Source organism: Callorhinus ursinus, unplaced genomic scaffold (genome assembly GCF_003265705.2).
Source record: "Callorhinus ursinus isolate GAN/ISIS: 27379988/994484 unplaced genomic scaffold, GSC_fseal_2.0 scaffold24, whole genome shotgun sequence".
NCBI lineage: Eukaryota > Metazoa > Chordata > Mammalia > Carnivora > Otariidae > Callorhinus > Callorhinus ursinus.
In genome coordinates, this window is record NW_027397086.1 from 11,651,019 (window position 1) to 11,678,462 (window position 27,444).

General features: G+C 45.7%; 1 protein-coding gene across 1 annotated transcript in view; it reads left to right on the top strand.

Annotated features, from left to right (window-relative positions):
- BRINP1 (BMP/retinoic acid inducible neural specific 1) overlaps window positions 1–27,444 on the top strand; it is a 177,870-nt gene that overhangs the window by 126,074 nt on the left and 24,352 nt on the right. The window contains exons 6-7 of the mRNA XM_025888606.2: window positions 16,200–16,436; window positions 20,743–20,965. Coding sequence (XP_025744391.1) covers window positions 16,200–16,436; window positions 20,743–20,965 — 460 coding nt within the window. The remainder of the gene's footprint in view (window positions 1–16,199; window positions 16,437–20,742; window positions 20,966–27,444) is intronic.

Below are 27,444 nucleotides of genomic sequence, written 5' to 3' on the forward strand. Positions count from 1 at the left end.
CACGTACTTTACTTCTGATTACTTTTCGTAGGTACCAGTTGCATGATTTTTTCAGACTTTAATGTCTCTGAAATTGGAATGTTTCCTATAACTGATGGTGTGTCATGGTTTAACTGGCAGGGTATTGACAGGCATGGATTTTTCTCAATGTCCATAAACCAGTGATATGTTATACGATGAACGGTACCTTAGATTCGCTGGCATGTGATGCTTTTCTTAATGAAACAGGAGTGAGAACACTAGCCTCGTCTCAGTTTCCAAAAGAGGAAAATGGACAGGAGGGAGGCCAAGATCTTTAGAAGATGGGAGGGTAGGCAGTGAGGGCTATGGGATGAAGGAATGATATAACCAGGCATCATCTAGTCTCTGCGCTTCCAGACCAGACTGTTGTGCTTTGAGAGTCTGCTCCTCACACCCTGATAATCAAATGGTGCATTTCACTTGTTGGTCTCAGATCAATTTCACCTCCCCGCCTCTTCCCCTCCCTTCTTCTTTCTTCTCTTTTCCCCTTGTGTCAGCTTGAAACCTCAGCTCCTTCCAGACTAGGCTCTAGCTCCTATCACTCATGCTCTCAGGCAACAGACTCAAACTCTTGCCTGTCTTCTTGTCTTTGTCATAGCCCACCTTCCAAAACACACTCATATCTTTACTGCAGCCCTGTAGAATTTCTTACGTTTCATTATAGGCATCTTTTCACGTGCATGGACAGCAGGTGAAAAGAGAGTGGTGGGACTGTGGTATCCTGGAAGCCAAGTAAAGAGTGTTCCTCAACCAGGAGATTGTGCTCAACTGTGTCAAATGCCGTGGGTGGGATGATTAACACGGGGACTGACAAAAGCGCATGCGCCTTTTCTACCCCACCGGATATTACATCTTTAAGGCAAGAGCTATGTCCCTTAATCTTCCAAATGCCATCTCCTCTGAAAAGCCTCTTTTAAGACCTCTTCTATGGCATGATTTATTTGTTTTTATTCACCTTGCAACACATTCGTCTGGGTTTGGGTTTTATCTCTTCTATTAGATTAGATAGGCTTCTTTAGAAAAGGGATTTTTTTTGGCCTTGCCAACTTTGCCTTTCGTTCTATTCAGCAGTGCCGCGGATGTAGGAGCTCCATACCTATTTGCTCAGTTCGGTGTTTTCTTATGATTGGTGCTCAAGTAGCCATAGAAGGAGGGGGACTTAGAGGAAAGGAGGGAGAGAAAGGGGGAGGGCAGAGGAGAGGATGGAGGAGTGGAAAAGGAACAGGGGAGGGGACTTGAGAGAGGAGGAGGAAGAGCAGAGGAGAGTAAGGGAGGGAGCACAGGGTGAGCAGGAGGAGGCTGAGGAAGACAAGCACAGTCCACCATCCCTTTCCTCAGTAGCTGGGCATCGTTAATGGAGTGAAGAGGATTATTTTCAAACTCATCCCACGACAAGTAGTAGAAACAGAGGAACAGGGTGTAGAAATGTTTAACATTGTTTTCAGCTACTGTTCCCTCTTAGGCATTGTGCTTATACCCATTAGCCGGTTCAGCCCTCCCCCTCCCATCAACTCTGAGTTAGGGATCATCCTCCCCATTATACAGATGGAGAAATTGAGACTCGGAGAGGTAAAATCACTTTCCCAAGGTTCCCCTGGCTTTTGATTCCTTGCCGCCGGGGCTCCAAGGCTTCTTTACCTCTCTAGGGAGCTCTGAGTCGGCACAACACATTTCTGGATGTGGGGAGAATGGGATTAAGTCCCTGCCCACCTGCAATAGTAGAGGATGAGGGGGCAGGACATGATTAGGTCTCTTTTTCAGAAAGGCCCCTCCGTACCGCCCCCCCATCACTCCATGTGGCCTTGGGACCCCAGGGTGGAATGCTGAGGGATTGTTGCCAGTGCCTGCTCTAGTCAGCAGCTTTGGGGTGAGTCCTCAGCAGAATCAGCCCAAGGGACAGGCGGTGGCTTGTGATTAGGGCCCTTGTTGTCTGATGAGCGGGGCCTGGGAGGCACTGATGGGAATCGGTGTTTCTGCCTTCCCATGGCTCTTTCTGTACGGCCTGCTGAATTAAAGAGCAGTGTCTTTATGACTGAGGGGGTGGCCGACTTCTACCCAGTTGGCTGCATCCAAATATTAGTTTTCCTTTAGGCGCCAAGAAGCACTCTGTTCTCAGCCTTGTGGGGAGACCCGGAGTTCCTCTTAAGAAGTGGATTGAAGATAACAATTAAAGACTCAATCAGAACGCAAATAGAATAGGGAGGATCCAGAAGGCCGACTTAGAGTGATGAGACCTTGGACTTGTTAATTCCCTGAGCTTCTCTAGGTCTTCTGATAGGCAAAACAGGAATAAAAACCCCCCTGCCACAGGGCCATTGCTCTACATTTAATTGGAAAACACGTAGAAAGCACCTGACCTAAAAGCCAATAGGTCTGATATAAAATAATCATTACACTTACGATGCACTGCGTAATTCTCATGTGCCAGGTGAAGAGCTCATTTCTTTATAGCAATATCTCCTGTAAACCTCAACAAAGACCCATTTTCCAGATTTGAAAATTGAGGCTCTCAGAAGTTAAGTAACCATCTTGTAGGTGGCAGAGCAGGGATTTGAACCCAGATCCACTCAATGTCAGTGCTCTTAAACCATATTGTTTCTCAACCTGAAACATATAAATCAGAATCATGATTTCTAATAGAGCAAATAGATCCATAGCCCTGTGTGCTTATAAGGTTCTGCTCTTCACTTTGGGAAGTCTATGATTTTCCTCACATTACTTGCTAACTTGTATACGTTTGTTGGTATGCCAATTCTATAGCTATTCTCATGTTCTCAAAAAGAGCCAGAACCAGGAAGGATCAAATACCCCTGGAGCAGAGATGACTAAGGCCTTGCAATATATAATACCAATGCTACCTCTGACCCGGGGACGTCTGGAATCATTCCGTAAAGACTCACACTTGTACAGAAAAGGTGGAAATTCTGATGGGATTGAAGCTGGTCTTGAGAGAAGTGATATGAGGACTCATCTCTTAGCCTGTGGGTCTATACCTTTCAAATAGACTTATGGCTGAGTACACAGCAGGGAAATCCTGACTGATAAATAGTCAGTGTGGTGATTTGGTCTACTTTAACAGCCATGTCCCATTCGATTTCTCGTTGGTCTCATTGGTGGGGCAGAAATCAGGCATCAGGATGCCCCAAGCCTAAATAAACCACCCATGAAAACTAATGCATTGATTCCATGTAGATAAGGTACCTGCTTATTTTTTAAGCTTATTAAATCAATCCTTATTTTTTTGTCACAATGCATCTTAGTCAGAATTAAGCTCTCTTTTGGCACTGCAAACACAGCACTTTCCATGTGCCTTTATCATTGATTACTGTTTCCCAGATACAGCCTTGTCTTATGTGCACAATCAGACATGCCACTACTAACTTGTAATTAACATCCCTGAGAGTAGAAACCATACCCTTTTTCATGCGTTCAGTATTCACTTCTCTTTAGTTCAGTGTTTAGCTCATAATAAGTGTTCAATAAATATGTACTGATTTAAAGTAATTTGAACTGTCAAATCAGTTTATTTGGAATCTCAGTTTTTTATTGGGGTAAATATGTATTACATAAAGGTCAACATCATAACCATTTTAAAATGCACAGTTCATTAAGGGGCATGAAGTAGACTCACAATATTGTGCAACGGACACTACTCTCTAGTTCCAGAACTTTCTCACCATCTCAGATACAAATTCTGTATCCATGAAGTAGCCGTTCTTCATTCACCCTCTGCCCCTTCCCTCCAGCCACAGGCAACTAGTCTGCTTTCTGTCTCTGTGGATTCTCCTTTTCTGGATATTTTATGTAAATAGAATAACACAATATGTGTTTTTGTTTTTTTTTTTTTTGGTGCCTGGCTTCTTTTTATTTAGCAAAATGCTTTCGAGGTTCATCCATATTGTAGCATGTATCAGTACTTGGTTCTTTTATAGCTGAGTTAATATTTGATTGCATAGATATACCACATTTTGTTTGTCCATTCATGGGTTGATGGACATGTAGATTGTCTCTACTTTTTGACTCTCATGAATAGTGCTGCTATGAACATTTGTGTACAAGTTTTTGTTTGAATACCTGCCTTCAATTCTTTTGGCTATATACCTTAAGAATGGAATTATTGGATCATATAGTAATTGAATTTAAAAAAAAAGTTTGGTGCAAAAATAAGTTTATCTTATGGTAGATTGCATGATTCCATTGTTCTCTCCCCTAAGAGGATTATACATAACAGTGCACTGCCACGTGACCACCAGTGCTCCCTGTGGGAGATGTATACCTCCCAGCTAGTTGGCACTGGACTTGGCCACTTGGCTTGTTTTTCCAAGAGAATGTAGAAGAACATATCCTATGCTCCATCTTAGCAGACACTTGAGGAAACATTGTCTGGCATGGCTTTTGCTCTTTTCGCACCGGACTTGGCCACGTGGTTTGTTTTTCCAGTAGAATGTAGAAGAACATATCCCATGCTCCATCTTAGCAGACACTTGAGGAGACATTGTCTGGCACGGCTTTTGCTCTTTTCCTTCTGTGTGATAGTGGCATACACCTTGGAAAGCTGCTCCTTTGAGTCTAGAGGAAATACAACTCAAAACCACAATGAGATACCACCCCACACCAGTCAGAATGGCTAAAATGAACAACATAGGAAAAAACGTATTGGTGAGGATGCAGAGAAAGGGGAACTTTCTTACGCTGTTGGTGGGAATGCAAGCTGGTGCAGCTGCTCCGGAAAACAGTGTGGAGGTTCCTCGGAAAATTAAAACTAGAGCTACTATGGGAGAGCCCAAGTGTCCATTGACTGATGAATGGATAAAGAAGATGTGGTATGTGGGGTGCCTGGGTGACTCAGTCGGTTGAGCGTCTGCCTTCGGCTCAGGTCATGATCCCAGGGTCCTGGGATCGAGCCCCACATTGGGCTCCCTGCTCAGCGGGGGGCCTGCTGCTCCCTCTCCCACTCCCCCTGCTTGTGTTCCCTCTCTCGCTCTCTGTCAAATAAATAAATTAATTAATAAATAAAGATGTGGGGTGTGTGCATATATATAATGGAATATTACTCAGCCATCAAAAGGAATGACATCTTGCCATTTGCAATGATGTGGGTGGAGCTAGAGGGTATAGTGCTAAGTGAGTTAGAGAAAGACAAATATATGTTTTCACTCATGTGTGGAATTTAGGAAACAAAACAGATGAACGTGTGGGAAGGGGAAAAAAAGAGAAGGAGAGAGAAGGAAACAAACCATAAGAGACTCTTAACTATAGAGAACAAACTGGGGTGTTGGAAGGAGGTGGGGGCATGGGCTAAATGAGTGATGAGCATTCAGGAGGGCACATATTTTTTTTTAAGATTTTATTTATTTATTTGACAGAGAGAGACACAGCGAGAGAGGGAACACAAGCAGGGGGAGTGGGAGAGGGAGAAGCAGGCTTCCCACTGAGCAGGGAGCCCGATGCGGGGCTCGATCCCAGGACCCCGGGATCGTGACCTGAGCCGAAGGCAGACGCTTAATGACTGAGCCACCCAGGCGCCCCAAGGAGGGCATTTACTGTGATGAGCACTGGGTGTTGTATGTAAGAATGAATCACTAAATTCTACTCCTGAAGCCAATACTAGACTATAAGTTAACTAACTAGAACTTAAATAAAAATTTGGAAGAAAGAAAATGAAGATGACATCTGGAATAGAGCCAAAGCCCAGCCAACATAAAACATGAGCAAGAAATAAACCTTTGTGGTTGTAAACCACTGTGATTTTGAGGTTATTTGTTACCATGCAGTGACTTAACAAAAGCTCAGTAATACTGAAACATCGAATTAAACAGCATAAGCCACACTTATTTACTGCAGGACTTCTCAGTGCCTTAACTGTGCTAATGTGTAGTATGAGTCTCCAGAGGTAGATTAAATACAGAATTTCCTGAATGTTTTTGATCTTGGTTACATTTGCAGATCTATGGCTCTGTAGCATACAACTTGGCAAATGCTGGACTATTCATACCATTTGGGTTTGACCCTGTCCGAAATAACTTTTCCAGACTCCTTTACTCTTATAAAAGTAGAGGGTTCTTTTTTCCTTCTACTGAAACTTGTGTATATTTATTTGTGCATCTTACTGTAATTTTATATTTATGTATTTTGTTCCAAACTGGAGCTCCTTGAGATCAGAAAACTGTGTCTTAGTTTCTGTATCTCTAGCATCAAGTTCAGCACCTGTTTCAATGAACAGGTGAGTGAAAACGGACTTTACTAACAGTTGCTGGATTGAGCCGCTTTATTTTTGCACACCCACTATGATCTAGCACTGTACTTGATATCTTGCAAAGAATGCAAAGAAATATAAGGAACAGTTACAATTCTTTTTTTTAAGATATTATTTATTTGTTTGTTTATTTATTTGAGAGAGAGATAGAGAAACAGCATGGGAGGGGAGAGGGTCAGAGGGAGAGGCAGACTCCCCACTGAGCAGGGAGCCCGATGTGGGACTCGATCCCGGGACTCCAGGATCATGACCTGAGCCGAAGGCAGTCGCTTAACCAACTGAGCCACCCAGGCACCCAGGAACAGTTACAGTTCTTAAGAGTCATAATGTGTAGCCGTGAATCCCGAACAGAATATGTGCTAAAATTAGTAGTCAGGACCTTTAGCATCATTGTTCTCCTAGGATGTTTTTTGGCTCTGTGTTGCCTTTTTTTTTTTCTTTTTTTCTCAGATGCTTCTGAGCACCTGTTCCTTCCAGTCCTGAGTCAAAGTTGAAATTGCTTTAGATTTTAAGCTACAATGTTGGGAAAGATGATACAGGTCCTACTCAGGAAGGACGGCTGTAGAGAGGTGGGGCATGCGAGGCATAGGGCAGAGAACCACAGTCCTCTCTGAAACACGTTCTGTCTCAATTTGCCTTCATTCAAACATATTTCCTGGGAACCCACTAATGTGCTAGCTGACAGGGAAATGGAACGTGAACGAGGCACTGCCTCTGGCATTCAAGGAAATCACAGACCAGGAGGAACGTGAACATGAACGCACGTGATGTGGTGTGATAGGTGTTCTGTTAGAATCTGAGCTGTGTGCAAGGTGTTTTTAGTTGCCAACGGAGGAGATGCCTGAGATTGCCAAAGGCCCCCAGGGAAAGCAATAGAAGACAGGGTGAGGACAAGAAATGACATTAGTCCAACAACTATCCTAAACTAAGAGATTTCTGTGTGTTATCTAATTTTGTTTTCCAGTTCATGGAGGTACCATTTACACAGAGAAAAGTTCACCCTTTTGAGGTGAAGAATTCTGTGAGTTAGAAATTTCCGGTCGTGTAATAAAGATACCACCAGAGTCAAGATACAAAACGGTTTATTTGATTTTTCCATGGACCCTACCATGGAAGCTTTAATGAGGAAACAGAAGCAGAGACGTTAAGCCTCTTGATGTTAGCTTCCCAATGTCCTGCAGTTAATAAGAGCTGGAGGCAAAATCTGAGCAGGAGAGAACTTTCTACATTTGCAGGGCAGTGGCGGTGGTGTGGCAGAGTGTAGCAAGGAAAGGGAAATAGAGAAGAATTTGGAGACATAAGCTGATCGAGGGATTGGGTGGCACAGAGTTTTATAGATAATCAGGGTTGGTTTTTATCATGACTTGTGTGAAGAAGCTTATAATTAAATTGAATCAACCTCTTCTTCTTAATACCTTCCATGAGGGTATCTTCACGTTGAAATTTTATGGAATTGAATTTAAAAAGTATGTTGGCCTTCATATCCTTGGTGATTTCAGAGTTTAGACCATATTCTCTTTTTGAAAGTTATAATGGGGAGCCCCTGGGTGGCTCAGTCACTTAAGCATCAGCCTTCGGCTCAGGTCATGATCCCAGGGTCCTGGGATCGAGACGCCTACCGGACTCCTTGCTCAGCCGGGAGCCTGCTTCTCCCTCTGCCTCTGTGGCTCCCCGCTGCTTGTGCTCTCACGCTCTCTGACAAAAAAATAAAATCTTAAAAAAAAAAAAGAAAGAAAAAGAAAGTTAAAATTGTCATGCAGAAGTCTCCCTGCCCCCAATCCTTTTGTCAGTATAAATCCTCCTGTGTTTATGTAGCCCCCTCATTGTCCATCTCCTGCACTAAGCGGAAAATTTCACGAGAGCAAGGATTTTGCTTCTAGTTCCTTGCCCTTCCTCCAGGGTCTGGAAGATTACCTGGCGCATCACCAATGATGCCGAATCCACCTTTGCTTAACCAGTGAATGAACAGCCGCACAGAGTAGACGCACAGAAAACCAAGGTTGTGTCGGTTCTTCTAGCTGTTTTGGAAGTTGTACCCGTTACTTGTGCAAACATTTCATTGGCCAAAACGTGTCGTGTGAACCCATGTGAGTGCAGAGGCGGGGGCGGGGGGGTGCGGTCTGTAATTTTTTCGAAGGGAGGACACTGCCTGGATGGGGATTGAATATAAGTTAATGATAACCTCATGCCATGTGGGCCTTGGGTTCTTTAAATTCTGCTTGTACACTTCCAGTGATGAGCAGTGTTCTACCTACGAAGGCAACCTGTTTCATCCCTCAAAACTCCTGATATTAAAGAGGTTTTTGTTTTATTGTGCTGACTTTCATTTACTTGAATCTTTCATCGAAGTGTTCCAAGTCTATTCCTTGACATCCCACAGAATAGAGGATGATCCTTGGGAACACAAAAGGTTACTCTATCCAGAAGGGGGCGCCAGAACCCACCCACTTCCCCCCCCAGGTAGCTGCCTTTCTTCATTTCCCCCCATCCCCCCATCCCCCCGGCCCCCCACCCCCGAGTGCAAATGACCCATCCCGGAGACAAGGCTGAACTTCTGAATGAGATCATAGCCTTTTCGCCCTTTCTGCACGGTTTCACCCGGTGAATTATCGTCTTATTTTCATTCCACTCCAATGAGCTGTCAGCGATGGATACTGTAATTCACAGCAATAGAAACACAAACAGATGGGTAATTGACCTGCATGCCTTCATTACTTTGGAGTTCAGAATGGGTGTTGGAGCCATAAAGTCCTTTATCTGCCAGTCTGAGATCCCTGGGCTTTCACAAGGAAGGGGATCAGGCTGACTTTCTGCAAAAGGTTTAGGCCTTGTTGTTCTCCCCATCTCGTGCTTTTCAGAAATGGATGAAATTTGACAAGCAGAACTTAGCAGGTACAAGGCAACAGCTGGGACTCCTATGGGGCTCAGAGGTATCTGCAGGGGGCCACATTCTGATGCAGGAACAAGATAGAACAATATTTCTACTCAACCAAAATAGAATCTGTATTTTCCCCTCTTTCCCTTAGCCCTAAAAGAAATTGTGCATTTAGTAGGCAAGGAAATAGGTCAGAAAAGAGGACATCCATCAAAACTACTACTATTTTAGGTAATTGTGATATAGAATAAAATAAAACAAAGTTCATCGAAAAAACAAACAAAACAGAAAGATATATGGTTCTTGCCTTGAACAAGACTTTGATTGATCCAGGGTATTCAGACACTGACCTATCTTTGCTCAAGGTATGCCCTCTGCAGGGAACACCATGGCTCCTCTTCATTATCTGCTAAAAACCATGCTTGTGTTTCGGGATCTACCCACATCCCACACACATCACGAAGTCTTCCATAATTATTATCTTCAGGTTTATTTCTTTTCATCTTTGTAATGTGTCACTGGCTGATTCAATATTTATTTATTTATTTTTAAAGATTTTATTTATTCATCTGAGAGAAAGAAAGAGAGAGCACGAGTTGGGGAGGGGCCGGGGCAGAGGAAGAGAGAGGGGGAGAAGCAGACTCCCCACTGAGCAGGGAGCCCGATGTGGGGCTCGATCCCAGGACCCTGGGATCATGACCTGAGCTGAAGGCAGATGCTTAACCCACTGAGCCACCCTGGCTCCCCTCTTCAATATTTAAAATATATTTATTAAACACCTACTGTGTTCCAGACATAAAGCTGCTTTTTATGTTTTAATCATCAATGCAGGCCTTTGTCTGTTGTACTTGGATTTTATGCTTTAGTTTTGAATCTCCAAGTAGCCCCTCTGTGTCCTTAGAAGGTGGAAGCATCTTCTCCAACAAACCCCCATGTACTACCTGTTGAAAGAAGAGAAGGAGGCTATGAGTTCCTCACAGCAAAAGAGCAGGATCGGGGTCAGAGATGAAAGTTGGACTGCACCCTTCAACTTTTAGAGGCACCTTCAGCTTGGTTGATCGGGTCCCCCCGTCTCCCTAGCTCACTGAGCACAGTCGCCTGGACCAGGTACCTGCTTTGGGCAGCAATACTGTGTCCTTGAAGGTATCAAGGAATTCAATGTAGGGGTCCCCTGAAAGTTCTTGTTACTCTAGAGCTGCCCGGTGGTTGAAATTCAACAATGCAGTGAGCCCTCACTTCTTTTTTGGAATCCCAGATATACTCTTTGTCTGTAACGGACAAGGATCCTTGACCTCTGTTGCTGTAAGCAGTGCTGTTCTTCTAATGAGCTGGTAGATCTCTGCCCTCTGTCATTCTTCCCTTCAGAATCTTCATCTTCTCTGAGGCACCATCTCTTCTCTAGGGAACCTGGAAGCAAACATACAAACAAAAAAGGGTGAACCTTAATCAGAAAGGAAGGTGATGGTCAGGTTGGTCCTTAGCTGGACGGAGTTCTATTGCCTGAGTCCTTGGTCCATGCTATTCCCACTTTCTGAACTGCTCTTCCTGCCGACCTCTCATCCCCTAATTCCTGTGACTCCATTAGGTCTCAGCCCAAATGCCACTTTCTCCAGGAGAGCGTCTATGGCTGCCCCTACTCCAGTCTGGGTTAGGTGTTCTTCCTCTGCGTTCGCCAAGTGACCTCATGCTTCTGGTAGATCACTGGTTGCCCTGCATCCAAGCAGCAGTTTACACGCCTCCTTCCCTATGCCCTGAGGTCCACGAGGGCAGGGAGTGCCCGCCTTATTCACCATGGTGTCCATGGCTCGGTGCCTGGCACACGGAAGGACCGAGAAGGAGAGAAGAAAAGGAAAGATAAAAGAGAAGGAGGAGGATTCCCTGAAGTAGAAACAGTGGAATGATAAATAATAGAGACCTATAATAATTCCTAGAATGCTATTAAGAGACCGGGCACTCTGGGCAGGTTTCCTACCGGCCCAAGTGTGGCCACTCGGGAGGATGTTTCCAAGAAAGACTCAAGTTTGGTTCAGGGAATGGATTATGTTCTGATGTGGCATACACAGGGGTGCATAGCATTTACTGATCACTTACTTAGGCTCTTGTCTTTGCTTGGGCTGCTATCACAAATACCATAGACTGCGTGGTTTAAACGAGAGACCTTCATTTCTACAGTTTGGGAGGCTGGAAGTCTATAGATCACGATGTTGGCAAGTTCATTGTCTGGTAAAAGCATGCTCCTGGCTTGTGGACAGCTGGGTTCCCACTGTGTGCGCACATGGCCTTTCCTTCGTGTGTGTCCATGGAAGGAGAGGGAGAGAAAGAGACCTTTTCTGTTTCTTCTTCTTCTTCTATGTCCATTAATCCTATTGTGGAGGCCCACCTTTGTGACCTGCTGTAAACCTAATCGCCTGCCAAGGCCCCACCTCCTAACACCGGCGCCTCAACATAGGCACTTGGGGGACACAGACATCCCGCCCATAGCAGCCAGGTTCTTGCTGAGTGCTGTTTATGCCTTTCCCGCTGATGTATTCCTTGCAGCGGTCCCGGGATTTGAACTTCACAGGCAAGTAGCCTGGATTTCAGAGAGGCTAAGACATCCGCAGGGACCGCCCTGCGCCAGAGCCACCATGGGGACGCTGAGGCAGGAGTTTGTCTCAGGTCCCGCTCTTTCCTGCCTCAGAGCTGGAAGGGCCCTCAAGTGTTCCGAAACGCAGTCACAATTCCTGGATTTGAGGCCTGAGTCTGCTACTTTGGGTGTGAGGCTTCAGGCCAGCTTTGGGCCAATTCCACCATCCTCAAAGTGTTTAGGGACAACTTTTTTTTTTTTTTTCTTTTCTTTTTTTCCAGTCGGGGTGAAAAAGAGAATGGCTATTGAATGAAAATCCAACAAATGAGTGTCTGGAGCCTCTACTGGGCTTGGCCTTAATTTATACTCTGAGGGAGGGTCTGAGGGGAACAGATTAAGGCCCCTGTCCCCCTGAAGCCCACTCTCTAATGGGGGAGATGAAAAAAAATATATGAAAACAAATTAATAAGATCAATTCCATCAGTAATCCTACGATGGAAGTAAAAGAAGCATTTTAATTTGGGGGATCTGGGAAGGTCTGGATTGCGGGACAAGGGAGCCATGCCAAGATCTGGGGAGAGAATGTTCTTGGCACAGGGAGGGACACGTGCAGAGACCGTGGGAGAACAAGACCCGCACAAGGAGGGAATGTGTTTCAAAAAAAGAGAGAGAGAGAGACTATTAGGACGAAGGAGTGAGGAAGCAAGGCGGTAGAGATACCCTCCTGTGTGACAGGGGAGAAATCATCCCTCCTCGCACAAAGACTATGTAAAATACAAAAAAAGATTGTGAAACGTCTGTGTTGAAGGTGAGGTGGGAGGAAGACTAAGGGACAAAGTCAGGCAAAAATCAGGAGAAGAGAAAGAAGATGACGTGAGTGTTCCCACATCTACGTTGCCCACTCACTTCGCAGAACAGTGAAACATTCCAATTTAAAGTATAACAAGATTTTTTTTTTTTTTAAGTATAATGAGATTAGGGGGAGATATCCCATATGTTCAGCACGAGTGACTTGGTGTTCAAGTGAAACTCTCAGCTATTGCCTTCCTGGGTCTTTTGAGGCAAAATTTATGTGCTCAGCAATAATGGTGGCCCATCTCTCTCTCTCTCTTTCTCTCTTTCTCTCTCTCTCTCTCTCTCTCTCTCTCTCTCTCCCTCTCTCTCTCTTCCTCCTCTACCCCCCACACTCTGTGTGTCTTTGGGAACTGTGGGTCTAGAATATTACACCCCAGCTGGTAGCTGTATATCTTTCAAACTGTGGCTCCACAGGCCAAATTGCCCTCCAAGTTATTTATGACTCCCACTGAAGCCGGCAGGACTCAGGCGCCAATTTGGAGGTCAGCAATGGGCCCCTTTGTTGGACACAGGTCATCAGGAGACAGTTCCGGCGGTGACTGCTCTGTGAACCTCCGCTGCTGTCGAGATGGTTATGTAACTTTAAACAGTAATGACATTTTGCAGAAAAGTGCTTTTTAATTGCTACGTCTTCATTATTCTCTTTCAAAATTGCCCAGGAGATTCTGCCTCAGAGACAGCTCGGCATGATCTGAGTTTCCTTTTTTAAAGAGCAATCAGTTTTGTGTTTCAGCTGCTCCCAGAAACCCCCCAACCCCAAACTTCATCTGTGTTCAGTTGGCATTTAATGGGGTAGGTAATACTGCCTTTTGTATCCTTGCCAAACGGAGAAATGATTTGACGCAATTTTCTAAAAATGCTCTCCCCAAATTCCTTTTGGGCTGGGACCAAGAATAGAATATTTTATCCCCTACAAAAGGGAGAAAGGAAATGATGAGCAAGCTAGAAAAATAGGACTGAGAGTATAGTCTATAGAGTTCCAACAGAAACTTAACCCCAATCCATAGACTCAGATGCCTATAGGGGATTGGGATCAGCTAAAAATAAATTTTGCTTTGGAAGCAAAAACCGTGATACAGATAAAATGACTCAATAATGCATATTCTGAAAGAATTGGAGACTTAGCTGACAAGGGACTCTACTGCTTGATGCGTTTGGCCCCATCTTTTGGGGTCTGTGTCATCACCCTCTTGGCCGGTGACCCTCCCCAGCCATCGCTCAGCTTCCTGCGGACCCCTTGCCCATTGGTGCGGAGCTGACCCCCAGTCCGCCAGCCCACAGCACCCAGGCCCTACAGCTCCTTCTGTCCTTTAGAACACCTTCCCTGTGGACTAATGCAGATCCGCCTTCCTGAATCACGTACTCCCCACCACCATGCCACTTCAACAGGCACAGAATTCTAAACTCCACGTCTCATGAAGTCTCTGCAAAGAGCTCGACTGCTGGCTATTTTCTTCTTATTAAATACCCACAGCTATTGTTCATTTATCCTGAAGGTCCTGTTGACACGTTAAAAAACGTCAATCCCAGGAATGATTTCATCATCATCATCATCAAAAATAGCAATGAATTGGGGCACCTGGGTAGCTCAGTCGGTTAAGCGTCTGACTCTTGATTTCAGCTCAGGTCATGATCTCAGGGTTGTGGGATCGAGCCCTGCATTGGGCTCTGCGCTGAGCAGAGATTCTGCTTGAGGATTCTCTCTTTCTCTCCCCCTGCTCTCTCAAATAAATAAATAAATCTTTTTTAAAAATTAGGAATGGGTAACATTTACTGTTTGCCTGCCATGTGCCAGGAACTGTTCTGGACAATTTTCAGGGATTCCTTCACTTAGCCCTTTCAACAGCCTTCTGATGTAAGTACTCAAAGCATCTCCATTTTACGAAAGAAGAAGTAAAGCCTTAGACAGTTCGAGGGACTTGCCCGAGATGTGTAGGGAGTAAGGAGAGGGGCCTGACCAGCAATGCCCAGCTTTTAACTACCTCCTAGGTCCCTGCTGTCAGTCGGGCTGGAGGCACCATCTTCTTTCCCACAATGCCCTTCTGAACACAGTCTTTTTTAGCTGCTGGATGAAGACAGGATGAAATGATGGCACTTCATTTTTTTTTTAAATAACTTGAAAGTGAGAGAGGGGGACAAAATGTAGAAACACAACTGTGAAGTAGAAGGAGAGAAAAGCCAAGCTTATTCAGCAAACCCCTGATGAGTAGGATGAGGGGGTGTCCCTGAAGCATGAATGAGAGAAAAATGTAAGCCAGAGAACACAGTTATTTCTCACACAGTGGGTCTTTAAACCATTACCCGCATATGCATTGATGGCTAAAACTGTCAGCAGCCCCAAATGAGGTAGAGAGAAATGTCTTAGGTGAAAGTGCTTTCGTGAATTAGTTTAGCCCAGAGTAGTCCTTCTAGTTGGACACCCTAGGCCATAGTCCATTATGGTCACATCTCAGGGGTATGTGAGTAGTGCACGTGCCCAGAGAAATCCTTCTCTATCCTTAATCCTGACAGGATTAAGACTTTCATTAGGCAAGAATAGAGAAAAGATTATGAGGTGTGGTCCGGAGTGTTCGTCCTGTAGGCTTGGGCTTGTGACTTCTGAGCCTTGGCCTCTTTGTGTTTAGAGCAAAGAAGAAAAAATAATAATTCTCTCTGATGTCATCCTGTACTATTTTTATGATGCACTGGTCTTATTAAATTATACCACTGTCTTTATATTACTCTTATCCTTGAAATTTACCAAAGTATCCCCATTATCCATAGGATGAAGTCCAAATTCCTTAGCATATGATAAATGTGCCCTTTGGCACCTGCTCCCCTCTGAACCTGTTTCCGTTAGAGCAGTGCACCCCCACGCACGCAAATTCATTTCATTCACCAACAACTCCCAGACATACACATCTTTATTCTTGCTATTCTTCTCTCTAGAATGTGCTTCCTGTTCTTCTTTTTGCATGAGGATCTCTTATTTACCTTTCAACCAACCCAAATGCCGTCTCTCCTATAAAGGCTTCCCTGCTATCCAAGCAATGTTATTTGCAACCTTCCGCTGTCCCGTCGCCTCATATGGCCTTCTCTGCTGCAGGTCTATAAAGCTATGTTATGATGATGTGTGTCCGTGTCTATCCCTGCTGATTATACTGTAAATTCCCCAAGGGCAAGGATCATGTCTTTTTTATCTCTGTAGACCTAGTGCCTAGCTCAGGACCTGTGCTTCCTAAATAGAGTTTGTAAATATTTGAAGAAAGGAACACAAAAGAAATGAAGGAAATAAGAAAGAAAAAAAAAAAAAACAATAATCGTGTGCTTTCAATAAGGGTTTTGTCCCCAAATGGAAAAGGTGTAGGCCAGATCAGGCTCTGGCCTCTGTCCCAATGCTACGGAATAAAGTATGCCCTTCAGGGGTGGCCAAGGTCATGACTTGGAGAAGTCTAAGTAGGAGCATTGCAACTGGAGGCCTCGCCAAGGGGGCCTGTCTGGATCCAGGCAGGCCCAGAAATATTTTGGTTACAATACACGGGGAGAAAGCTAGCAGCTTCGGATTCCTATGCATCACCTTTCAAAACTGCTAATGAAACACCTTCTTTAACCTTTCTTTTTTTCCCTTTCTTGCTATTCTCAAACAGGTCTTCAGATCATCTTCCCTCAGTATCTGCAAGAGAAGTTTGTCCAGTCGGCCTTGAGCTACATCATGTGTAATGGTGAGGGGGAGTATGTATGTCAGAACAGCCAATGTAGATGTCAGTGCGCGGAGGAGTTCCCACAATGCAACTGCCCCATCACCGACATCCAGATCATGGAGTACACGCTGGCCAACATGGCCAAGTCTTGGGCCGAAGCTTATAAGGACCTGGAGAATTCAGGTAGAGAACCTAGTCGTACTGCATCAATGGCCCTGAGCCAAGTCAAGGAAAGGAAACTGTCTAACTAGAATTAGGACTCACTATGAGGGAATATTCGGTGACCCCAACTCTTTCACTGGGGAGGGACCAGAGCCCGGTCTAGTAGCTGTCATGGAGGAGGTACTCAGTCAGTCTCCATCGAATGGAGTCATGGATCACATAATCGAGTTTGTGGTCCTAAGATGTATTGTCTCTAGGGTACCCAGAAGACAGAGAGAGAGTAATGCCATATAACACAGAGAAGCCTTTGGAGAATAGAGAGTCAAAAGTATCTGTATTGATTCCTGAGTCTGTGTGTGTGTGTGTGTGTGTGTGTGTGTGTGTGTGTGTGTCTAAATAAATAACCTACATGCATGTGTAAATACATACATATGTGTAGATTTTAATACATGTACATATAGGTAGATATCCTTACAGACATAGATATCCAAAGAATTCACAGCTTGTTAAAGCTCAAGCAACTTTTCAGGTACTTAGCTATTTCCTGCTTTTCGTGGTTAAGAAAATTAATGGTCATGAATTTCAGGAGAAGAAAGTCAGTCTCCCAGGGCCATAAAGTGGATGAGGGGCAGAGTTGGAGCTCGGCCTCCGTGGAGCTTCTAGTGAGTGTGAAAGTCAGACATGACTTTCTGTATATGACCATACAGATAATTAGGACATTTTAATCAGGTGTGTGAAGAAGGAGCAAATCCGTGGAGGGGGAGGTTGAATGTGGCCAGGCAGGTCGGGCAGGTCAGGAGAGGCGAGTTGGGGAAGAGCATCTGAGATGCAGAAATCAGTGGGGGAGTGTATGTCAGCCAGTGGGAGGCCATCCTAAAGTGCCTAGCGGGGAGAGGACAGTGACATTGTTAGCACGATAGTATAGGTGGAGAAAATGGGGAACATGCAGAGATGCCGAGATAGTTAGGCATGATGTTACATTGGCTAAACGAAGAGATGGGTGTTGAGATTCAAGAGCTTTTCTTAGGTATGTTTGTTAGAGTTTGATGAACGCTGGTACCATTCATTAAGCTAGAACACCTTGGGAGGTTCAGAAAAAAAGACTGTGCTCAGCGTTGGACATGAACACCTTGGGAAGCCTTGAGACTTCCAAGAAGAGATGCCAAGTAAATACTTGGCATTTAATATCAGCTCAGATATCTGCTAAATAAATGGACATATGCAGAGAGCATTACTGTTTTAAAAAAAAAACAACTTAATATTCCTTAAATTTATCACAACAACTTAATATTCCTAAAATTTATCACAACAACTGCATTACAGCGAGTAGTGATATTCCTGCATCCCAGAGGACAGAGGGTGCCAAGACCCAGTGTCTTCCCCAGGGTCACATCATTAGCAAATGACAAGGTCGGTAATGGAATCCCTGGTTCCAAATCCAGAGCCTGTAGCAGCTTCTGTAACTTTATTAATTCTTCTTTACCCCCTGGGCCTCAGTTCCCTCATCTGATAAATGAGAGGACATGTTTGTGGTTTTCATATTTGAATTTATTTAAATTTTTAGCCGAGAAAGCCTTTGATCGAACAAAATCATACCTTGGAGCCGCTGTGCACCCCAGGTGAAAGCTGAGTCGTACTGAGCTGTGTGGGAAAACCACTGGTTTCCATGAACTCTGAGCCCCCAGCCAGCTTGCGGAGCCCACGATGCATGAGCGATTCTGCTCTCCTGCAGCTCACATGGAGCTGGGACCACCCTATGAACCTGCACCCATCAGTCCATTTAAAATCCCAGGGATTCAGAGAAGAGAGGCTCATGATGGAAATGTGTTATGACCATTATTTGGCCTCAAACAAAAAAAGCATTTGATAAAATGCTTTTGCAGAGAGATTCCACCGATTGCTAAAAAGCAGAGGGGAACGTCGGCTGTGTGCACAAGCAGTAAGGATCCTTAGCATCTAATCCTATTCCCAAGGAAGAGAAACCACTTTCAGTGGGTCAGGAGACACAGCTGAGAGGCTGCAGAAATAATTTCCATGGCACGCTTTCTCCCCATGATAGCACACATGCACTACAGATATCCTGTACTTACCCATTTGGAATGGTTTTACCCATTAAGACAAATCCACCCATCTCCACTTGTATAGGTGGCTTGTGCGTGTGTGTTTTCCTCCTTTTCATTTCAGGCAATGGCCTAAATGCCCCATCCAACCAGGCACTTTGGGGGGATTAATGACCAGCCAAAAGGGAAGAGCCAATGATTCCTTCACAGTCGGAGTGCTGGTGGTCAAATAGAACCAGCCTAGTTTACACACCCAAATGGGGGTCTGTCTACACCTCCTTTGTTGGGAGGGAACCGTTCTACTTCAAGTCAAGAAAATTAAATCATTTTAACTTTTAAATTATATATCCCTATCTGACCCAGATTCAGGTTCATTGAAACGACTGTTCTGTCCTTCGAGGTCAACAGAGCCTTCCACAGGAGGGTGGCATTTCTTCCACAGGGGCAGGGGTGGGCAGCCAAAAAGCATAGAGTCATTAGGGCCAGCCCCCTGCCTCCAGCCAGCTCCCTGAATAAATCAGTCAGCACAGTCGTCCGATACCCTTCCAGTCCTACATCATCACGCATCCCCTGGACACTTTCTGTACGTCAAGAACTATTTCGGCAGAGGCAGTCGATGTCACTCTCTGAAGATTTGCTTGGGGTGCCAGGATAGCTGTTTGACAGATGGGAAAACTGAGGTGTTGAAAGCATGATGGTCTTACAGCTGCTCAGGGGCCAAGATGCGGTTCGGTCTCCTTTTGCATGTCCTACTGTTAATAATGACATGCCGGAAGTTTCCTGGGAGTCCAAGATTCCTGTTTCCAGCACCTTTTATTTATTTATTTTTCTCCCAATATACTGGTCTTCCTTATGTGTTGAGAGTAAGCGTATAATGCTGAGTAAGAGCATAAGATTCAGAGCCTGGCTAGAGTTCTAATTCTACCATTTACTGGCTGTGTGACCTTGGGAAGTCAACTGTCTTCTCTGTGTCCTAGTTTCTATAAAAGGAGGCACTAAAAGTACCCACCTCATAGGTTTGCTGTAAAATCACTTATAATGGGTTAGGTGTTTCAGACTGAGCATGGTGCTTGTTGAAAGCTATGTAGGCATTTTTAAAAAGAAAATGAATGCCTAATGGACCTGAAATTTCCTTATAGGTTTTATAACACGAAATGGAAGCACTAAGCTGCAAATCCATATATGTGTATATATATGTGTGTGTGTGTGTGTGTGTGTATGTATATATATATAATATTAAAAAAACAACAGCTCTGATTTGCGTCCTGCCTCCTGTCACTTGCAGGCTGTTCTACCTTCAGAAAATCATTTCCCCACTCTGGGCCTCAGTTTGGGGAGGGGCCGGGGCCTCAGTTTCCCTCTATGCAGAACCAGAAACCTGGCCTAGAGAACCTCTAAGGCTGTGTCAAGTTGTAGCAAATACTGAAACTCTGAAACTCAGAACCACACACTGAGGCAGAAAGCTTCCCCCCAGAGACCCAGGATTTGCCCCCATCTCTTCAGCTGGTGTGTTCCCAAAAGGGGACGTGATGTGAAAGGGTACACAGACAACCTCCGGCGGGACTGGATCACACAGTGGGGAGCTTGACCTGTCTCAGTTCTCGTTCAACCCTGCAGATGACACCAAAGAGAACTTGGGAGTTGGTGCTAATACACCTTTAGCACCTATCACTCACGACCTTCCTGTATGTCTCAAGGAGAGTGGGCGCAGGGCCTTGAGCAGGCGACGCTGTCGGTCCAGGATCTCTTAATACGGTTTTCATCGTATTTGCATTTCCAGCTTTATTTTTTTTAACTTTATTTTATTTTTTTATTATGTACAATTAGTCCAGCTTTATTTTTAAAGCTCCCATTCTATTGAAAGCATGTGATGGAGGTTTCCTAAGGCAGAATTGGATACAAAAAAAGTGGTTTAATTGATTCAAAGAAAATATTAAGTAAAAAGAAGTACAAATGAGATGTGACTATCATTATCAAGCTGGCGTGCAGATGACCGGAGTTTGGGAAGCCCTGTTTCCCGTGGGGATGCAGGCTGCAGATTCACTCCCATGAGAGCAAAGGAAAAGGACCTTCCTGAAAGTGGAGTGGCCCTTGCACAGCGTGGTCAGAGCAGAGCGGGCTGGAGCAGCAGTGTTCATGGGCCTCAAAGGAGGAAGTTTTATTTGCAAACCTGCTGTGTTGGTAGGTGGGGCTGAGCATGAGAGGCAACCTCAGATGGGGGCTGCCCCGCGCTCAGCCCTTCTCTCTTGGCCTTTGTCTCTTGCTAGATGAGTTTAAATCCTTTATGAAGCGTCTCCCCAGCAACCACTTCCTGACCATCGGGAGCATCCATCAGCACTGGGGCAACGACTGGGACCTGCAGAACCGTTACAAGCTCCTGCAGAGCACCACCGAGGCCCAGAGGCAGAAGATCCAGCGCACGGCCCGCAAGCTCTTTGGCCTTAGCGTCCGCTGCCGCCACAATCCCAACCATCAGCTGCCTCGGGAGAGGTAAGTGCGGCCCCCACCTGCCGCCTCTGCAGGCTCAGACCCGGTGCTAGCTTCATCCTCTTGTTGTCCCGGGGGATGCCGGGCGCAGGGTGCACTTGCCGGTGGCCAGCCCGGCCTTGTGTGGTCCAGACCGACCGTTTTCTGGATCATCTCTGACTTCTCTGCTACTGTTCTGGCTATCCTTGGATTTCTCGCTGTTTCCTGAATATGCCCTGAACTCCCAGCCTCCGTGTTCTGTCTGATCCATCGGACTGTGGAAGGGAACCAACCATAGCCCTGACTGCCATGTGACATTCTTCTCGTTGCTTACAGTGTATTATCTATTTAATTTTAAAATTACTCGACAAGGCAGATTTTAGCATCCCCATCTTTCGTGGTGAAGAAACTGGGTTAACTCATCAGTCAGCTAGGAATGGAGGGTCGGTCTTTGATGTGAGCCTGGAGTCAGTAGAACAAACAAGGCACAGACCAGGAACAACTTAAGGAGGCCCTCTGTGGTTGGGTCCTGGGAGTGCAAGGTTCTCACCCGAGAGTGAGAGCCTCCTTAAATGCCTGGACGCTTCACTTGCCTCCCTCTGGGCTGTAAGACCAAAGCTCCCTGGTCTTCAGAGATCTCCAGGTTTCTTTACTCTCTCTGGAACCCATCAGGAAGGAGCCGGGATTCAAATCCAGGCCTTTCAGACTCCACTCTCCCAGGGCATGTATGAGCTGCTTCTGGGCGTTTCCTCTAGCAGGCCCCCAAAGGGGTCACTAGCCAGCAGAAGGCAGGCTTGGGGGCTGCGCACCCAGCTTCAACCAGCCCAGCTCTGCCTTTACTCATTCCATATGTGGGGGCTAGGGGATCAGCTTTATTCAGAGAAAAGAGATCCACTTCATACGAGAGTAAGGCTAAGGGGCGCCCGGGTGGCTCAGTAGGTTAAGCGTCTGACTCTCGGTTTCAGCTCAGGTCCTGATCTCCTGGCTCCTGAGATCAGAAGCCCTAGGTTGGGCTCCGCCCTCAGCAGGAGTCTCTCTGTCTGCCTCTTCCCGTGCTCGCTCTTTCACTCTCTCTCTCAAATAAATAAATCTTTTAAAAAATAAATAGAAGAGTAAGGCTAAGTCACATTTCCTTAACAAGTTCGCTGCCAGCACGTGTTTATATATATAGGATTGTTACGTCCATTGTACAGATCAAAGAGCAAGCGCAGAGAGGTCAAGTAATTGGTGCAGAACTACAGTGTACATCAGCAGATCTCAGCTGGAGATGATTGTGTCCCCAGAAACAGTTGGAAATGTCTGAAGACATTTCTGAGTATCATAATGGTGTGGGCGTGCTACTGCAACCTTGGCAGTCCCCACACAAAAGAATCATCCTTCTCCAAAAAGTCAACAGTGCTGAGGTTTGGAAGCCCTGCCATAAGAGGAAGAGACAAGCTCCCCTGGCTCTATGATTCTAAATACTGTGTTCTTCGTCATCCAGCTCTACAGGTACTCAAAGATTAAAGACCACTACACTCTCCTAAGCATCTCCCTCATTCCAACCACCTCCGTGCACCCGCTCGTCTTCCTCTTATTTTTTCAGACTCTGATCAAATGTTGCCTCCTCCATGAAGTCTTTCTGATTGCACCAGCCAATCCAGAAAGCTCCTTATTTTAAATCTATCTACATGACTTTCAAGCCCCTGCCCGTCTTCCCTATTTCTCCACCATGAAATCTCCTCCTTTATACACCTGTCGGCTCATCTCTGTTTTTCCCATTCCTTCCAACGCTGAACCCATTGCTTCACACCTAGTTTATGGACCAAATAGGATTTGCTCTGCCCGTTGCTCACTTGTTGCAGTGCCCCAAGAGCAGGAACTAGGAGAGGGGTCCAGTCACAAAACGGCTTCCTTGTCGTCTGCAGCCTGTGCCCAAACCGCCACCATGAGCAAGTGCCTAAGGAGATTCCATCTAGGCTTCTGTCATGTGACCTGCCTCAGGTACAGTGGGGGGTTCAGATATGAGCACAGCAAACAGTGCTGTGAAGGGTGTCTTTCAGAGGAGGGGTTCTGTTAACAATCATGGAAAGCTCTCTCTCTCTCTCTCTCTCTGTATATATATAGATATATATCTATATATAATTAGCTTGGCAGGGCTGCCATAGCGAAGTGCCACAGACTGAGTGGTTTAGACACCAGAAATTTATTTTCTCATAGTTCTGGAGGCTGGAAGTCGAAGATTGCTGTGTCAGCAGAGTTGGTTTTCTTCTCAGTCCCCTCTCTTTGGTTATACATGGCCGCCGCCTCCCTGTGTCCTCACATGGCTTTCCCTCTGTGCCTCTCTGTGTCCCAATCTCTTCTTATAAGGACACCAGTCCTGTTGGGTTGAGGCTCACATCAATAACCTCATTTTAACTTAATTACCTCTTCAAAGTCCGTTTCTCTCCTCAGAGGAATGGGAAGAACACCAAACAATCAGGGGGCTAGATCGCGATCCCGCCTTCCCATTAGCAAGCTGTGAGACCTTCGGCAAATCACCTCCCTATTCTGAGTGCAGATGTCCACATCTCTTCCCGTGCAAGCTGTCGGGCTAGAAATGTCCCGCCGCCACCAGCACCTTCAAACAAAGAACTCACAGTATTGCCCTCTCTCCTGAGATGAGAAAACTTGCCCTAATCACAGCATCCCTCCTCTACTCACCTGGGGAGGGTGTCTAGAATTTCACCTTGGCAAGTCAGTCAATTATGTTCATTTAACAAGTATTGAATGCTGGGTGCTGGGGGGTGCCGGGCGCAGAAACTCGGCTCCGCGTGGATTCCTCTGAAGCCTTCCCAGGAGAGCTGAACCTCCTTGCTGGTTGTGAGCTGCTTCCTGACATCCGAATCGGAGACTTTAATGAATGTTTCTCACACCGGCAGGCAGCGCACCTCCCCGCCACAGACTGGTGTCAAAGGTGCTAACACAGGGGACCTTGGGCCACTGGGGCTGAGCAAGCTGGAATTTGCAAATGAGTCCATTGCTCTGCTGCAATTTGTCTGTGAGCCGGGCTCCGGGGAAGAGGAGTCCACCAAGCAGATGTCATCGCTCCCATGGGTCAGAGGGATTTTCACATGCGTCGCAGAGGGGTGGTGGTGTCGAGGCAGGGGTGGGACAGGGAAAGAGCACAGGGCTTTAACCACACGCGGACTGGGTCCACATCCTGGCTCCATCGTCCACCAGCCACGAGGCTCTCTGTCAGTCCCTGCACCTCCCCGGTGACATGGGTTAATAACACTTGCCTTCGGGTTAAGTATGAGGATGAAGATTGAAAAATTTTAAGAAGCCTATAAAATGCCTGCCTCCATTAAGAGAGGGGTCGGGGCGGGGGCGGAGAGAAAGAGAGTGCTATCACTTTATATATGTATTCTAAAGGCCAGGCACTGTTCTAAACACCTTCGGTGAATTAGCTCATTTCCACCTCACTGCAACCTTAGGAACTAGGTACTTTCACTATCTTACTATTTCTGTTTTACAGGTAAAGGAATTGAGGCACAGAGAGTTTAATAATATACCCAAGGCCAATAAATGTTAATTATTTTATTGTTACTTCAAAGAGGTATTTACCTATAAAATTAAGTGGTTGGTCAAGTCTAGGTAATCGGGGCTTAGTTTTAAGGCATCCTGGAACCTTAACACGGGGCTGGAAGGCAAAAGGGGCACATTCTGGTTATCCACTGCTGTCGACAAACTCACCCCAAGACTTAGTGGCTCAAAGCAACACTTTCTTATCAACTGTCATGATTCTGTAGGTTGACGGGGGCACAGCCGGGGGTCTCTCAAGTTGGCTGGGGCCAAGCTCCTTTGAGGGCTTGACTGTACTGGACGTCATGCCCATGGCTGGCAAACTGCTGGCTCTCAGCTGGGAGCTCAGTGGAGGCTGCCGGGCAGACTGCCTACACGTGCCCTGTCCATGTGGTCCAGGCTTCCGGCAGTGCGACAGCATATTCAGACCAAAAGGAAGCTGTTCAACTTCTGTCTTAGCTCTGGATGTCAGACAGAGTCCATTCTGCCATATTCTGTGGGCCAAAGTCCAGCCCAGATTCAAGGGAGTGGATATTGGGGGGCTGTGGGTCTTTTGGGGCAGAATCTTTTTTGGAGATAAATTGTGTATAAATAGAGCTAGAAGTGACCATCTTATATTAGGGCAACTAAGATTAATTATAAAACCATAGCAGCCTCTTACTGAGCAGCTATTATAACAAGCAGGAGAGCTGGCTAAGTATAAAGATTCTAGAGTCAGACTGCCTGGGTTCACAGCCCAGGTTGGTCAGCTGTTTATCCTGTAACCCTGGGGAAGTTAGCACCAGCTTTGAGCCTCAGTTTTCTCATGTGAAAAATGGGGCTAATAATAGCACCAATTTCTTAAGGCTGTTTTGAAGATTAGATGCTTTAACCCACATAAAATGCTTAGAACAGTGTCTGCCACATGGAAAACACACAATATATGTCAGCTATTTTCCTTATTGTTATTTTTACCAGGCACTGATATTTTGCATGTAAGTTAGTTAAGCCCATGGTAATACTCAACAAGTCTAAGTGTTGGTAATGATGACATATTTTATTATGTATATATATATATATATATATATATGTATATATATATACTATCTCTACAAAGTTGATTGCCTTATAGATGAGGGAATTGATGAGGCAGAGATGTAATTAACTTGCCCAAGGTCACAGGGCAGGTAAGTGGCAGGATTGGAACTGTCTTGCTCTCTTATTGGTGGGCTTGCTGGTCAAGGGCTGGTACAGGCTCTGAGCAGTGTGCAGAGGCAAAGGGACACCATGGTTTGAGTGTATGATGATACCAAAGGCAGGGTTAGCTCATTAAGGTCATGGGGGTGGTGATGGATTGGGATTAGAATTTTATAGGCTGGAATGTAGTGTGCTGAGATTTAGGAAACGGCCCCAGCCGTGGAACCCTGAGTCATCAACTCTGGAGCCCAAGCAGATGACCTTATCAGGCAGCAGCAAATTGTCCCGTTTTATGAGTATCCAGGAAGTTAAGACACAGAGATGTTAACTGACTTGCTGGAAATCACACTGCAGGTAAGAGGCAGGATTCAAACCCTGGCAGTCCTTTCCTGTAACCTCTAGGGTCTCCTACCTATTGCCAAGGATGATGGTCCAGGGAGTTCATATCCCCTGCCTAGACTATGAACCGCATGGTGATGGAAATCACTCCACTCTCCTTGCAAAGAAGGGAAGGAAGACAGAGGGATGGAGAGAGGGAGGGGGAAAGGAAAAAAAAAAAAGAGGAAGGTGGGAAGGGAAGGAGGGAAGAAGGGAGAAGGGAGAGCATAAAGCAGCAGAAAATCAGCTTGGCCAGTGCCGAATTCAGCAAACTTCTGTGCAATTCCATAAATGTTGACTGACCACCTGGCCTCCCAGCCTGACACCAGACCCTGGAAGGCACTTAAAGAAACAAGCAACAGGGCATTTGTCCTCAAAACATCATTATTTAGTGGCAGGGTGTGCTTTTGAAAAGGACACAGCTTTGAACCAGAGGACCTGAGTTCAGGTCTCGGCTCTGCCCTGTGTGGGCTTGCATGGGCCACATTAAATCCATAGTGGGTCTATAGCAGGTGCCCCAGAGGACACCGGCTGCAAAACGTGTGCCTTGTGGGGGCAGGTGCAGACTGAGCAATGAACAATGACACCTCACCTTTCACCAGAGCAGCTCTTTATATCCATTTTCTTTTTCTTTTAAAGGTTTTATTTACTTACTTGACAGAGAGACACAGCGAGAGAGGGAACACAAGCTGCGGGAGTGGGAGAGGGAGAAGCAGACTTCCTGCGGAGCAGGGAGCCCTGACGTAGGGCTCGATCCCAGGACCCTGGGATCATGACCTGAGCCGAAGGCAGACGCTTAACGACAGCCACCCAGGGCCCCCCATATCCATTTTCTTTATGGGAAGTCTGAATTCGAACTCACTTAGGAAAATAAGGGGATCTTTTTTCCTTAAACAGTTTGAAAACACTGGACTCCTTTACCTTAAGGTCTTGCCCAACTGTAGGAGAAATATCACTCAGAGAGACTGAGAGAATCACAGTTCAACTCCAAAATATTGATATAAGATCGGTAATTAAATCTTAGTCAGTTTTAATGAGTAGCCTGTAGTTCAAACTAAGATCTTTTGCCCCAAATTAAAATGGCCTTTTAAAAAAAAAAAGATTTTATTTATTTATTTGACAGAGGGCAGGAGAGAGAGAGAGAGAAAGCACAAGCAGGGGGAGCAGCAGAGGGAGAGGGAGAAATAGGCTCCCTACTGAGCAGGGAGCCCGATGCGGGGCTCGATCCCAGGACTCTGGGATCATGACCTGAGCCAAAGGCAGCCACTTAACTGACTGAGCCACCCAGGCCCCTACAATGGCCTTTAAACTGTGTCTCCCAGAATCTATTGTACCCCCTTTCCAATCTATGTTCCACGAGACAGTCAGAATTATTACTTAAGAAGCAAATTCAGTCTCGCTGCATC